The 13482-nt window shown below is 39.9% G+C and overlaps 1 protein-coding gene across 2 annotated transcripts in view; it reads right to left on the bottom strand.

Moving 5' to 3' along the window:
- Nucleotides 1-13482, bottom strand: part of mars1 (methionyl-tRNA synthetase 1) — a 56160-nt gene that overhangs the window by 13936 nt on the left and 28742 nt on the right. For both annotated transcript variants that reach the window (XM_034166132.1, XM_034166134.1), the window contains exons 6-12: nucleotides 12169-12341; nucleotides 7412-7515; nucleotides 7097-7213; nucleotides 4225-4428; nucleotides 1998-2199; nucleotides 372-446; nucleotides 37-207 (exon numbers count right to left, since the gene is read on the bottom strand). In XM_034166132.1, coding sequence (XP_034022023.1) covers nucleotides 37-207; nucleotides 372-446; nucleotides 1998-2199; nucleotides 4225-4428; nucleotides 7097-7213; nucleotides 7412-7515; nucleotides 12169-12341 — 1046 coding nt within the window. The remainder of the gene's footprint in view (nucleotides 1-36; nucleotides 208-371; nucleotides 447-1997; nucleotides 2200-4224; nucleotides 4429-7096; nucleotides 7214-7411; nucleotides 7516-12168; nucleotides 12342-13482) is intronic.

Here is a 13482-nt window from a genome sequence, read left to right as displayed (position 1 = left end):
AGAGGCAGCTGAGAGATGAAACAACAACTTTATAACCTTGTCTTTAAAGTCAGGGTGAGGTACTGGTGTTCCCCACTGAAGATCTCTGGTGATGCAGCGGGGTTTGAGCCCATCTCTCAGCCAAGAACGAGTGATCTGTTTGGCATTTGCTGTCCAGTCACCTGCACTGGTCGAGTTGTCCAGCCACTGCTCCAACCGACTCTCCAACTGTGAAAGAAAGAGAGAACATGTGAGATTACTGTAGTTGTACCTTTCACTCAACATGGATGATTATATGATCAATACATACACTATGACTGATTCAGTCCATGTTAAATGTCAATAAATAAATATACAATGGATTTGGGAAAAGTGCAGTGTGAAGGATATACCTTTGGCAGATCCAGAAAAAGATGTTTGGCTGAGCGGATGACTGGTGTTTGTCTGCAGATTTTACACTGGGGATCCTGTGCAACAAAAACTGAAGTATTTAAACCTCAGAGCCAAATATTTCCAAGTTGATTTTTAACTCATCAATCTTTTATTTTTAATGCTCAAAGTCATTAGACTGAGAATTTGCATGCACTCGTATCTTAAAAAGACAGACTGTACTCAGGTCTTGATCAGTACATTTTAAAATATGTTAATGTTGGACATAAATCTTCAGTAAAGTTTTCAAACGTAAAAAAAAAAAAAACCTTTGGTATCAGGTTCACTCCATCAATATTGATGCAATAAAGTGCGCTTGATGTCAGATGTGCTTGTGATTAAAGCCGTTAGTGAATATGCTCTGGTTTAGTTTAGGTCATAATTAAATATTTCACATTCAGGCTGTGCAGAAATATGTTTAAAACCTTTTCATTCATGCACCTCCAGAAATAGTGAAAATGTGACTGCAGGTTCCCAGGGTTTTGGAGTAGTCATTTTTAAATGACAAGAGTGAGGCAAGTAAATACTGTATAAAGTACATTCTAATTCTAATAACAACAACATTATTGTAACTTACAGGTGAAATATGACATATTAATTGTTATATTGGTTCTGAAAAGGCACCAGAAGCAATAACTGTGTAGGTGCTCAGTCATCCAGGTGAAGATCAGAAACTTCTTGAAGTTTAGCTGAGGCAACTGGACTTTGCATTTAAATGGGAAACATTTGAATGAGTGGCAAAATACCGGCGAAACAAGAAGTCCGGTTGTCTTGACTAAACGTCAGGAAGCCAACAAAAGATATCAGACACAGAAATTCAAAATTTCCCACACGCACCACTATGAAAGCTAAAACAAAGTGTTTGTTTACTTTTTCATTCCAATGTCTACTTACTTCCTCATTAAAACTCCTGCAATTGACCTCAGGTATTGTAGATACAAACACTTAATCTGGCATGTAACACCAGTGAAAATTTTATAAACTGGGGAAGAGAGTTAATTTTAACACCATGTAAATTGAATAAACACTGAGGATTTTGCTGAGATGATGGGACAGCTATGAACAATGATCAATGAACTCTGAATGTACTCATAAGTGGAACATTCATACACGATGCCAAAGGAGCATGAAAGAAAACATCAAAACGTCACAGGAAAAGCCACATTTCAATAGCGGCCTCTATGAGTAACAAAAGAGATAAATTCTACAATCATATTTCAGCATCAGATGGGAAAACAGCTATGGGGCAAAGGAAGACACTTTTCTAATAGCATCTTAAAATGATTCATGATTGTATTTGATATAAGATTAAGATTATGGTTGCATCATAAATGTAATCTTGACACATCAAGTGTTGCATTGAGATGAGGGCTTTGGTTGCTTTGAGCTTCTGCACAGAAAATATTGGCAACCTGCCTGTACTTAATGATCACATCACCCCTGTTCTAAATGAAGGTAAGCAAAAGTGGAAAATTATCACAATGCACAAAACATCATTTACCATATTAGCAAATTTGCAACACAATAAAGCAACAAAGCAGTTGGTACATTATCATGTTTCCTCAACATCATAGCCCCTCCGAACTTACCCTGAGCTCTACAGCATTGATGAGACGTCCGCACTTGTCACACTGATCGCCACGAGCTTCTGGGTAGTTGCAATGTGGACATATGCCTTCTACAAAGCGGTCAGCCAGAAAGCGATGGCAGTTCTCACACCGCAGTTGCTCTACTGTGTCTTCAATGAGAAAGCTACGCTCGTGGAGTCGCCAGAAAATATCCTGGGCTATCCTGAAAGAACAGAGATGATTGAGAAGTTCTTCTGGGTTTGCAAAGGAAAGATCTCTCTTTCAGTACAAACATGTTTAGCCTATGTGGCAAAAATCAGACCTTCACTACAGGCACATTTTAATGTTCCAAATGTCAAGTTCACTAATAAATAGGTGGCTATTCTAGATCATTACAGCAATATAGAAAATAGAACATTTTAGATAATGACTTTGCAAATGTAAGGTTGATAAAACTTCAATTTAACCACATCCAACATCCAAACTAGATTTCATGAATTCAGTAACAAGGTTGGAGACCGTGTTCTTTTGTCAAACAACATGCATTGCTTGAAGTTTTCTGTTTATGCTGGTTTCTTTTTCATTTCTCAAAGTAAGCCTGTACGTCAGAGAAGAACACGGGTTATCTTGAATAAATAACAAATGTGTTCACCTGAACACCAAAAAGACTATTACACATCACACTGACAGGCTTCTCAACCATTTTATTATGGTACTTTTAGACATCCCTTAGAACTGACTCAGCAACATGACAGTGTATTCAGGTTTAAAACGGTACACCCAGCATAAATAAAATAAAATCAAACTTCCAACCTTTGGCTTTATTAAAAAAGACTTAGTCCTAAATAAAGTTACATTTTATTTAAGTAAACACTGCTAAAATGTTTTAGAAGTGTTTAATTTTCAATTTATTACATGTTATATAGTGCCAAATCACAACAAAGCTGCCTCAAGGCGCTTCATACAAGTAAAGTCTAACCTTACCAACCTCTAGAGCAAGCACACAGGTGACAGTGAAAGAAGGAAAAACTCCCTCTGATGATAATGAAGAAACCTTAAGCACACCAGACTCAGACAGGTGGCCCACTGCTAAGGCCATTCTAACAGTTTGAGAATTATTACTGTACAATGTAAATAGTTGGGGGGGGGTAATAAAGTTAGTAACTGTCAGTTCACTAAAGGGGGAACACATGCATTTTCTTTAACATCCTGGGCTCCATTTTTAGAAGTTTTTTTGGGTCCATCTTTTCACTTTGCACAAAAACAATTTTACAACAGTACTGACTTAGAATGCTAATACTGGCATGGACTAAACAGCTACATAATGTTTTTGTAAGGGGCAAGCTAAACAATACTGTAGTACAGAACTCAAGAGCACTGTAAACTGCTTATTGGCACCACTAAAAAGGCAAACATGTCACTGGAAATGTCTAGTAGCATGAATAGAATCTCTATGGTGGAAAACATGAATGTTTATTTAAACTGCAAAGAACTGTTTTTTTTTTTTAATGAACAATTAGCTGCTTACCATGGCCTCCTAGCATTTTAGCAGTGGTGCTCTCCATAGTCATTACAAGTAGACTGTCCATGAGAAGCTTGTTCTTTAATTTACAACAGAACAAGCCACTCATTGCAGAACTGATTAAATGTAATTTGTCCCAAGTGAAAGAATAACCCAAAACATATCTCTAAATACAGCCCAGGTTGAAAAATGCCAGAAATCCCCTTTAAAATCAGTTGTTGATAGCAGCATAGTCAAAATTTAAATTGAACATTTATTCTGTATATATATATATATATATATATATATATATATATATATGACAAACAATGAACACTCAAGTACTGTATTTCAAGCATTAATGTTTACTTTTTAACTAATTGCAGGAATACGTACCATAGAATTAATAGCTGATGGGGCTATAAATCCACAATGCTATCTGTAAATTAGTGGAATAATCACTGTACACATTAAATCTATAATAAACATTACTGCTATCACAAACAAACAAATTTACAGTTTCAAACAATAGCAGAGTAGTCTCAGAAGGATATATTACAGCTAGACCTGAAAACTGATTAGAACTTCCTTGGATTTTCTTTTCTTTTAAATAAAAGCCAAATCTATCATTTCACATATATAGTATTTATTGTAGTTATTTTAATTATCATCATCATGAATTTTGCGGGCTCCCCACATTTGTCCCTGAACAGGTCAACTACAACTTATTACTTTGTCTTGACTTACTCAGTCTGCCTCTCTGTGGTGGTTCTGCCAAAAAAATCAAAGTCAATCTGGAACCACTTGTAGATGATGGAGTGAACAGTGTGGTACTTGTCGCAGATCTGCTGTGGTGTTAAGCCCTCTTCTCTGGCCTTATTCTCTGTGGCCGTGCCATATTCATCTGTGCCGCAGACAAAGAGCAGGTTCCAGTCTCGCAGACGTCCATACCTCAGAAGGGTAGATAGATGAGTTAATAAGAAGGAGCAATCGCAAGACAGATATGTGAAAGAGAAACAAAAAGAAATGGAGAAAGACAGATGGAGAGTTAAAGTGTGAATGACTAACCAATATTTGGAATAATGACACTTGAAAATAAGAAAATGACTGATGTCATCGACTGCAACGGTGAATTTCTTTGGTTAGATTATAGATGTGCACACACAGTACATGCAAATTTATACAGATATGCGCTTGTGCAAGTAGTTGATAACTTGTTCAGAATTATTCAGATATATTTTGTAAGACCATGTGTAGCACAACTGAGTACTGTATTTTCTACAACCCCTGGCAAAAATTATGGAATCACCAGCCTCAGAGGATGCTCATTCAGTTGTTTAATTTTGTAGAAAAAAAAAGCAGATCACAGACATGACACAAAACTAAAGTCATTTCAAATGGCAACTTTCTGGCTTTAAGAAACACTATAAGAAATCAAGAAAAAAAGATTGTGGCAGTCAGTAACAGTTACTTTTTTAGACCAAGCAGAGGAAAAAAATATGGAATCACTCAATTCTGAGGAAAAAATTATGGAATCACCCTGTAAATTTTCATCCCCCAAATTAACACCTGCATCGTATCAGATCTGCTCGTTAGTCTGCATCTAAAAAGGAGTGAACACACCTTGGAGAGCTGTTGCACAAAGTGGACTGACATGAATCATGGCTCCAACACGAGAGATGTCAATTGAAACAAAGGAGAGGATTATCAATCTCTTAGAGAGTAAATCATCACGCAATGTTGCAAAAGATGTTGGTTGTTCACAGTCAGCTGTGTCTAACTCTGGACCAAATACAAACAACATGGGAAGGTTGTTAAAGGCAAACATACTGGTAGACCAAGGAAGACATCAAAGCATCAAGACAGAAAACTTAAAGCAATATGTCTCAAAAATCGAAAAATGTACAACAAAACAAATGAGGAACAAATGGGAGGAAACTGGAGTCAATGTCTGTGACCGAACTGTAAGAAACCGCCTAAAGGAAATGGGATTTACATACAGAAAAGCTAAACGAACGGCATCATTAACACCTAAACAGAAAAAAACAAGTTTACAATGGGCTAAGGAAAAGCAATTGTGGACTGTGGATGACTGGATGAAAGTCATATTCAGTGATGAATCTCGAATCTGCATTGGGCAAGGTGATGATGCTGGAACTTTTGTTTGGTGCCTTTCCAATGAGATTTATAAGATGACTGCCTGAAGAGAACATGTAAATTTCCACAGTCATTGATGATATGGGGCTGCATGTCAGGTAAAGGCACTGGGGAGATGGCTGTCATTACATCATCAATAAATGCACAAGTTTATGTTGATATTTTGGACAATTGAAAGGATGTTTGGGGATGATGAAATCATTTTTCAAGATGATAATGCATCTTGCCATAGAGCAAAAACATTCCTTGCAAAAAGACACATAGGGTCAATGTCATGGCATAGGGTCAATGTCAATGAGCAGATCTGATTTGATGCAGGTGTTAATTTGGGGGATGAAAATTTACAGGGTGATTCCATAATTGTTTCCTCAGAATTGAGTGATTCCATATTTTTTTCCTCTGCTTGGTCTAAAAAAGTAACCGTTACTGACTGCCACAATCTTTTTTTCTTGATTTCTTATAGTGTTTCTTAAAGCCAGAAAGTTGCCATTTGAAATGACTTTAGTTTTGTGTCATGTCTGTGATCTGCTTTTTTTCTACAAAATTAAACAACTGAATGAACATCCTCTGAGGCCGGTGATTCCACAATTTTTGCCAGGGGTTGTAGATTATGCTGCACCAGAGTATGAGCAGCATCTGTCAAAAATAAGTCATGATGAAAGGAATTTTTTTTGGGGGGGGGAGGCAAACATTTAAGTCATATCGGTTTCTAAGTCGCATTTATTTTTTAAACATGGTGCTACTGTTTCATTCAATAAGAAACCCCAGGGGCATATATTTGTATTCATCATCTTAGCAATTACCTGGGCATGGAGGTGTAACTGCACCGTTAATAAAGAGGAATGCTGCACAATTACAACATAGGCTCTATTTTTAGATGCTCTGAGGGTCATATTTTCACTGCAATAAGTTGTTTATAGGGCAAAGACCACATTAGTAAATAGAAGCTAACAGACTAATTGTTGTTACTGGCTGAAGCAAAAAGAACACAGAGTAAAATGCTTCATGTCACCACTACATGTCACTACATAGTCACTACATGTCATTACATAATGACACCATGGACCACTTCAATGCTGACCTAAGCATATTTTGTTTACCTCAGTAAATGTAAATAAACTTTTTACAATGACAGATTATACAGTTAGCCTTACCTTAGCCTAATCCACCTTCTCCATTGCTGCTGCAAACAAGTCACATTTCTTTAAGAACCAGCCACTACTCCTCATTCAGTTCAGTGTACAGGAGACGTGCTCCTTTGTTACATGTGTAGAAGGCATCCTTTTGTAACCGCAGATAATAATGCAGTATATTTCTGACATACAACTCACTTTGAAAAATAAGTTGCAGGACCAGCAAAATGAGTAAAAAACAAAACAAAACAAAAAACCCTGACTTAAAGTCTGGAAACTGCAGTATTAGAACAAGAACATTTTGCAAGTTGATAAGAATAAAGCACTACCTGGAGAATACATCAGCACTCAGGACACAGCCAATGATGTTGCCTAGGTGTGGGACGTTGTTGACATAAGGCAAGGCGCTGGTCACCAGGACATTTCGTACACCATCCTGAGGCAAACTGGGGGGGTAAGGGTAATTTTAATTTTGCTATGTGACAACCATTTTGAAGAATCCATATCCTCACATTCAGATTTCTGAACGTTACAGCTCCACATACTCAAAACTACTACTGAGTGGTTATTGTCCTACAAGTAGATCATTGAACATACAATGGCCTGATTAAGATGGTCTGTTTTTTGCCAAATTATTTACTTACATGGGATGTTGTCTGTCTGTGGATCTGGCATTCAAAGCTTTACTCCAGGTAAGAGCAGCTGCCTCCATCTCTTCTTCTGACACTACACGCTCTCCTTCATCACACTAAATGAATACAATTATACACAAATGTTTTAGCAGTTCCCAGAAACATTTAAGTACTGTACCTGTTCCATTAAAAACACAAGATATTGCCTTTGTGCACTCACAAAGTTGAGGAAACTAAGGTCATTTGCAATGCAACAACAAACAGAAAAGTGATCTAAAGCACTGTGTGAATTTTAGTCATATCTACGTGAGATGTCTGGAGTTTATACAACCCCTGGCAAAAATTATGGAATCACCGGCCTCGGAGGATGTTCATTCAGTTGTTTAATTTTGTAGAAAAAAAAGCAGATCACAGACATGACACAAAACTAAAGTCATTTCAAATGGCAACTTTCTGGATTTAAGAAACACTATAAGAAATCAGGAAAAAAAAATTGTGGCAGTCAGTAACGGTTAGTTTTTTAGACCAAGCAGAGGGAAAAAATTATGGAATCACTCAATTCTGAGGAATAAATTATGGAATCATGAAAAACAAAAGAACGCTCCAACACATCACTAGTATTTTGTTGCACCACCTCTGGCTTTTATAACAGCTTGCAGTCTCTGAGGCTTGGACTTAATGAGTGACAAACAGTACTCTTCATCAATCTGGCTCCAACTTTCTCTGATTGCTGGTGCCAGATCAGCTTTGCAGGTTGGAGCCTTGTCATGGACCATTTTCTTCAACTTCCACCAAAGATTTTCAATTGGATTAAGATCCGGACTATTTGCAGGCCATGACATTGACCCTATGTGTCTTTTTGCAAGGAATGTTTTTACAGTTTTTGCTCTATGGCAAGATGCATTATCATCTTGAAAAATGATTTCATCATCCCCAAACATCCTTTCCATTGATGGGATAAGAAAAGTGTCCAAAATATCAACGTAAACTTGTGCATTTATTGATGATGTAATGACAGCCATCTCCCCAGTGCCTTTACCTGACATGCAGCCCCATATCATCAATGACTGTGGACATTTACATGTTCTCTTCAGGCAGTCATCTTTATAAATCTCACTGGAACGGCACCAAACAAAAGTTCCAGCATCATCACCTTGCCCAATGCAGATTCGAGATTCATCACTGAATATGACTTTCATCCAGTCATCCACAGTCCACGATTGCTTTTCCTTAGCCCATTGTAACCTTGTTTTTTTCTGTTTAGGTGTTAATGATGGCTTTCGTTTAGCTTTTCTGTATGTAAATCCCATTTCCTTTAGGCGGTTTCTTACAGTTCGGTCACAGATGTTGACTCCAGTTTCCTCCCATTCTTTCCTCATTTGTTTTGTTGTGCATTTTCGATTTTTGAGACATATTGCTTTAAGTTTTCTTTCTTGACGCTTTGATGTCTTCCTTGGTCTACCAGTATGTTTGCCTTTAACAACCTTCCCATGTTGTTTGTATTTGGTCCAGAGTTTAGACACAGCTGACTGTGAACAACCAACATCTTTTGCAACATTGCGTGATGATTTACCGTCTTTCAACTGACATCTCTCGTGTTGGAGACATGATTCATGTCAGTCCACTTGGTGCAACAGCACTCCAAGGTGTGATCACTCCTTTTTAGATGCAGACTAACGAGCAGATCTGATTTGATGCAGGTGTTAGTTTTGGGGATGAAAATTTACAGGGTGATTCCATAATTTATTCCTCAGAATTGAGTGAGTCCATATTTTTTTCCCTCTGCTTGGTCTAAAAAAGTAACCGTTACTGACTGCCACAATTTTTTTCTTGATTTCTTATAGTGTTTCTTAAAGCCAGAAAGTTGCCATTTGAAATGGCTTTAGTTTTGTGTCATGTCTGTGATCTGCTTTTTTTCTACAAAATTAAACAACTGAATGAGCATCCTCTGAGGCCGGTGATTCCATAATTTTTGCCAGGGGTTGTACTTGATGTGGACATGTCCTGTCTCTGGCAGCCAGCCTGTGAGCAGGACTTATGATGTCCCTTTTGTCCTTTATTTCACAATTATGACAGAGTTTGAGGGGAGAGCGAGCAGCAGCACCACAGCAGCGGCAGCAGCCAGTTTTTTTTTTTCCACGCACGTGCACAAACGGATCGCCCGTGAAGATTATTTTATTAACTACACAGATGTATAATAAAACAAATGGTGACTGGTTTATAACACAATTATGACAGAGTTTGAGGGGAGAGCAAGCAGCAGCACCACAGCAGCAGCGGCAGCCAGTTTTTTTTTTTAATTGTTCACATGTGCACGCACGAAAGGGACAGGAGGTCCTCAAACTGGGTCCTGGAGAGGTGGAAGTACCGCTGAAAGTGGCCGTTATCCAGATGCAGCTCCTGCAGCAAATAATGAAACTCCCCAAATTGGGAACATCTCACGAGGATGTTGTGAACCCAGTGACGGTGCCACTGGCGACATTGTCAGCTTTCCACAACAAATAGAGCACAGCAATTCGCTCCCTGTGATCAAGGTTCACCATGTTGACTTGACAGCGAGTGGAATGGAAGTTCCTCCTATTTGATGACGCATAGGGGTGAATTTTCCCAGCAAAAGCAGAGCGACACACTGGGTGATGGTGGCGCATCCATCGCCAGACGAGGGATGCGAATTTGTGGTGTCATGTGTCATCCGGTGTGAACGCGGCATTAGGTTTGACAGAAATTTGATGATGTAGTGTTTCACTTTTTTTCCTCCCAATTTTTGATCTTCATCGGTGGAACAAACAAAAATCTAAACTGAAATGTTCCTAGCGCTCCCATGCCAATGAAATCAAATGTGATTCTTTTTCTCCTTTAAATAAACCAGTGAATTATGATAAACTTAATTTTAAATTTTATTATCATTATTATTATTTTGTCAGTGTATGTGACAACAAAAAGAGTTGTCAGCTGCTGGAAAATTATTGTAAAAACCCACTGTTGCAGGCACACAAAAAAGGGTCAGATTCAGTCACTTCAGCTTGTAATGTGAACACAGCATCAGTTCTAAGCCCTCTTTACAAATAAGCAGGCTGTCCCTTTTGCAAATGTTTTTCCACAAATGGGCAGATTCAAACCCGTTCTTACACCCTGTCTGTCTGCTTTCAAATGCCTTTTATTTCATAAACTGGCTGCCTGCCTCGTTTGCTGTGTGCTCTGCAGAGAAATGTGGCTCACAGTTCTGATTCTGTGCTGTGTCCTAAGTGGACGGAGCCAAAGCGGAAGAGATGGGAGGAGAGTGCCTGTCCATGATTTCCTGGCGCACACGGAGAGAATTCGGCTGCGCCCAGCTCGGGATAAAGCTGAATCCTCTCCGTGTGCGGCAGGGCATACTCATACTCATCTTCAACCGCTTTTCCGGCAGCAGGGGACCCCAGACTTTGGAAGAATGTTGAGGTGTAACTGACTTTAGCCCATGAACCCCACACTTGTCCATCCCATTAGAGAAACCTAGAGGTGAACAGTCCAGGCACGGCATGCTCTTCCCTCTTCTTTCACCCCTGCTTCAGTCAGCAGGGGCGCCTGCAGCTGCCTACAGGGGGCGCCAATTTGCAAATTCTACACATTTTGCAGTGGACATGATGTTTTTTTCCCCAAGTGCTGGTCCCCACGGTGCCACCCCTCCATAAATGCCGCCCAGGGCAACTGCCCGCATGGGTCATATCAAAAACCGCCACTGCTACCCCATGTAGCAAATTTTAGCTCAAGTGCTACATAAATGCCATGGCGGCCATATCTGAAATCAAATCTGAACACCTCAAACAAACTTTGGTGTCCTCATGGGTAGGAACATGCACACCAAGTTTCAGCTTCATTGGTCCAGCAGTTTCAGAGAAGAAGATGTTTACACATGCCAACACTGATGATGATGCAGATGGGCAGACAACCCACGGCATAAGCTCACTGGACCTTTGGTCAGGGTGAGCTAAGAATGAGGTAAAATCACCTGTAATCTAACTTCATCATAACTGAGATTTGACATTCACACTTTACTCACTTCACTACAGCTGGAATTACAGAAGATTAAGGATTAGTAATTGACTATGACCTTAATCGGCAACTAGAACCGATGAATCGTTTTACTTCATTTTTTTATATGTCCTAATTTTCTGATTTCAGCATTATGTGAACAATTTCTGGCTCGTCTTTCTTGACTCCTATCTGGCAGCAAGCTGATTTGTGGGCATAACAAGGCATCACCTTTTGGTCTGGATAACACTGACAGATATTTTTCACCATTCTGAGTTCTGAATGGACCTAACAATGAATCAGTTACTAGAGAAAATAATCTTAAGTGTAACAGATTATGAAAATAATCATTAGTTATCATTGGTTTTTGTGGGACTGTGCAGATTCATAAATAAATTGACGTAAAAAAAAAAAAATCAGTAAGCTGTGACAATTGTGTTGCGTTATGTTCATGAGCGAAAGATACAGAGAAAAGCAACTTGGAAAGTCAGCAGGTCAGGTCTAAATTGTATGAAATGTGACACATGACAGTTGATCAGAAGCAGTGTTGCTATCTATGAACCCCCCCCCCCGCATAGAAGTGTTCCATATTTGTTCCTAGGTCAGGAGCAGACAGAAACGCTGATCAACTTATATGCATCAGTTGCTCCTTCTTTTGTTCATACAAAATGGCGGGATGGAACATTAACAAAGGACACACTTGTGTCATCGCAAGTGTGACAGAGGCTACAGAGTGATCCTGGTGACCTGGCTCATACCTCAGCAGGGTTGTTGGTGCACAGCTGTGCGTCTCTGCAATGGCTGCTCTGAGGGGGAGGCTGCCTCTGCATGTAGCTCTTCATGGTCTGCAAGCCTTTTCCCTGCAGCGCTTTCTGACAACTGTGCATACCACCCACACGGTCAAACCAAGATTTAAGAGATGGGTGGTCACCTAGAGGAAGAAAAAAAAAAAACAGGACACAGAAGCAAAGTGAAGGTTTAGATAAGGCCAATTCAAAGACACACTCACAAAAATAAGAATATAACACAATGCACTCTGGTGGGAGGTGATGACCTAGTGGTTAAGCGTTGGGCTTGAGACCAGAGGATCCTCGGTTCAAACCTCAGCCTGACCAGAAAATCACTAAGAGCCTTTTGGGCAAGAGCCTTAATACCCAAGTTGCTTCCGATGTGTAGTGAGCGCCTTGCATGGCAGCACCCTGACATCGATGTGTGAGGGTGTTTCTGTGAATGTGAGGCATAATTGTAAAGCGCTTTGAGCGTCTGATGTAGATGGAAAAGCATTATATATGAGGTCTGTTAGAAAAGTATCGGACCTTTTATTTTTTGCAAAAACCTGTTGGATTTGAATCACGTGTACTTGCATGAGCAAACCTTGAACCTTCGTGTGCATGCCTGAACTTTTTCACGCCTGTCGATTGCGTCATTTCCTGGTAAGCAGCCTTTGTGTGGGACGTGTGCAGTGCGCTCGGCGGATTTTCATTTCAAGGAAAAAGACGGAACGACTGGAGCAGCATCGCATCAAATTTTGCCAGAAACTGGGCGACAGCCAGGTGGAAACCATTCGGAAGATTCAGATGGCTTCAGATCTCTGTACTCACAAAGAGAGAGCTGTGTTCGGGTGCTCGGCAGTAAGTCGGACTCATTTCTGGTGGAAACCATTCAGAAGATTCAGACGGCTTTTGATGACGATCCTATGGGCATCACACAGATTAAGGAGCGGTACAACAGGTTTAAAGACGGCCGCACAACGGTGGAGAGCGAGCCGCGCTCCGGTCGGCCATCAACATGCTGAAATGACCAGATCATTTCCAAAGTGAACGCTGTGGTGATGCGGGACAGTCGTGTGACTATCCGAGAAATTGCGGAAGAGGTGGACATCAGCACTTTTTCGGTACATTCCACTGTGACAGAAGATTTGGCCATGAAAAGAGTGGAGGTGAAATTCATGCTGCTGCTGACGGCGACACAAAAGCGCCTCTGTGTTGAAGTCTCACAGGACATGCTGTGACATGCCCACCTCTTCCACAATTTCTCAGATAGTCACACGACTGAAAAGTCACAAAAAGCCG

This window comes from Thalassophryne amazonica, chromosome 3, assembly GCF_902500255.1.
Source record: "Thalassophryne amazonica chromosome 3, fThaAma1.1, whole genome shotgun sequence".
Lineage (NCBI taxonomy): Eukaryota > Metazoa > Chordata > Actinopteri > Batrachoidiformes > Batrachoididae > Thalassophryne > Thalassophryne amazonica.
The sequence above is the reverse complement of the archived record's forward strand: the minus strand, read 5'-3'. Positions and strand labels throughout refer to the sequence as shown.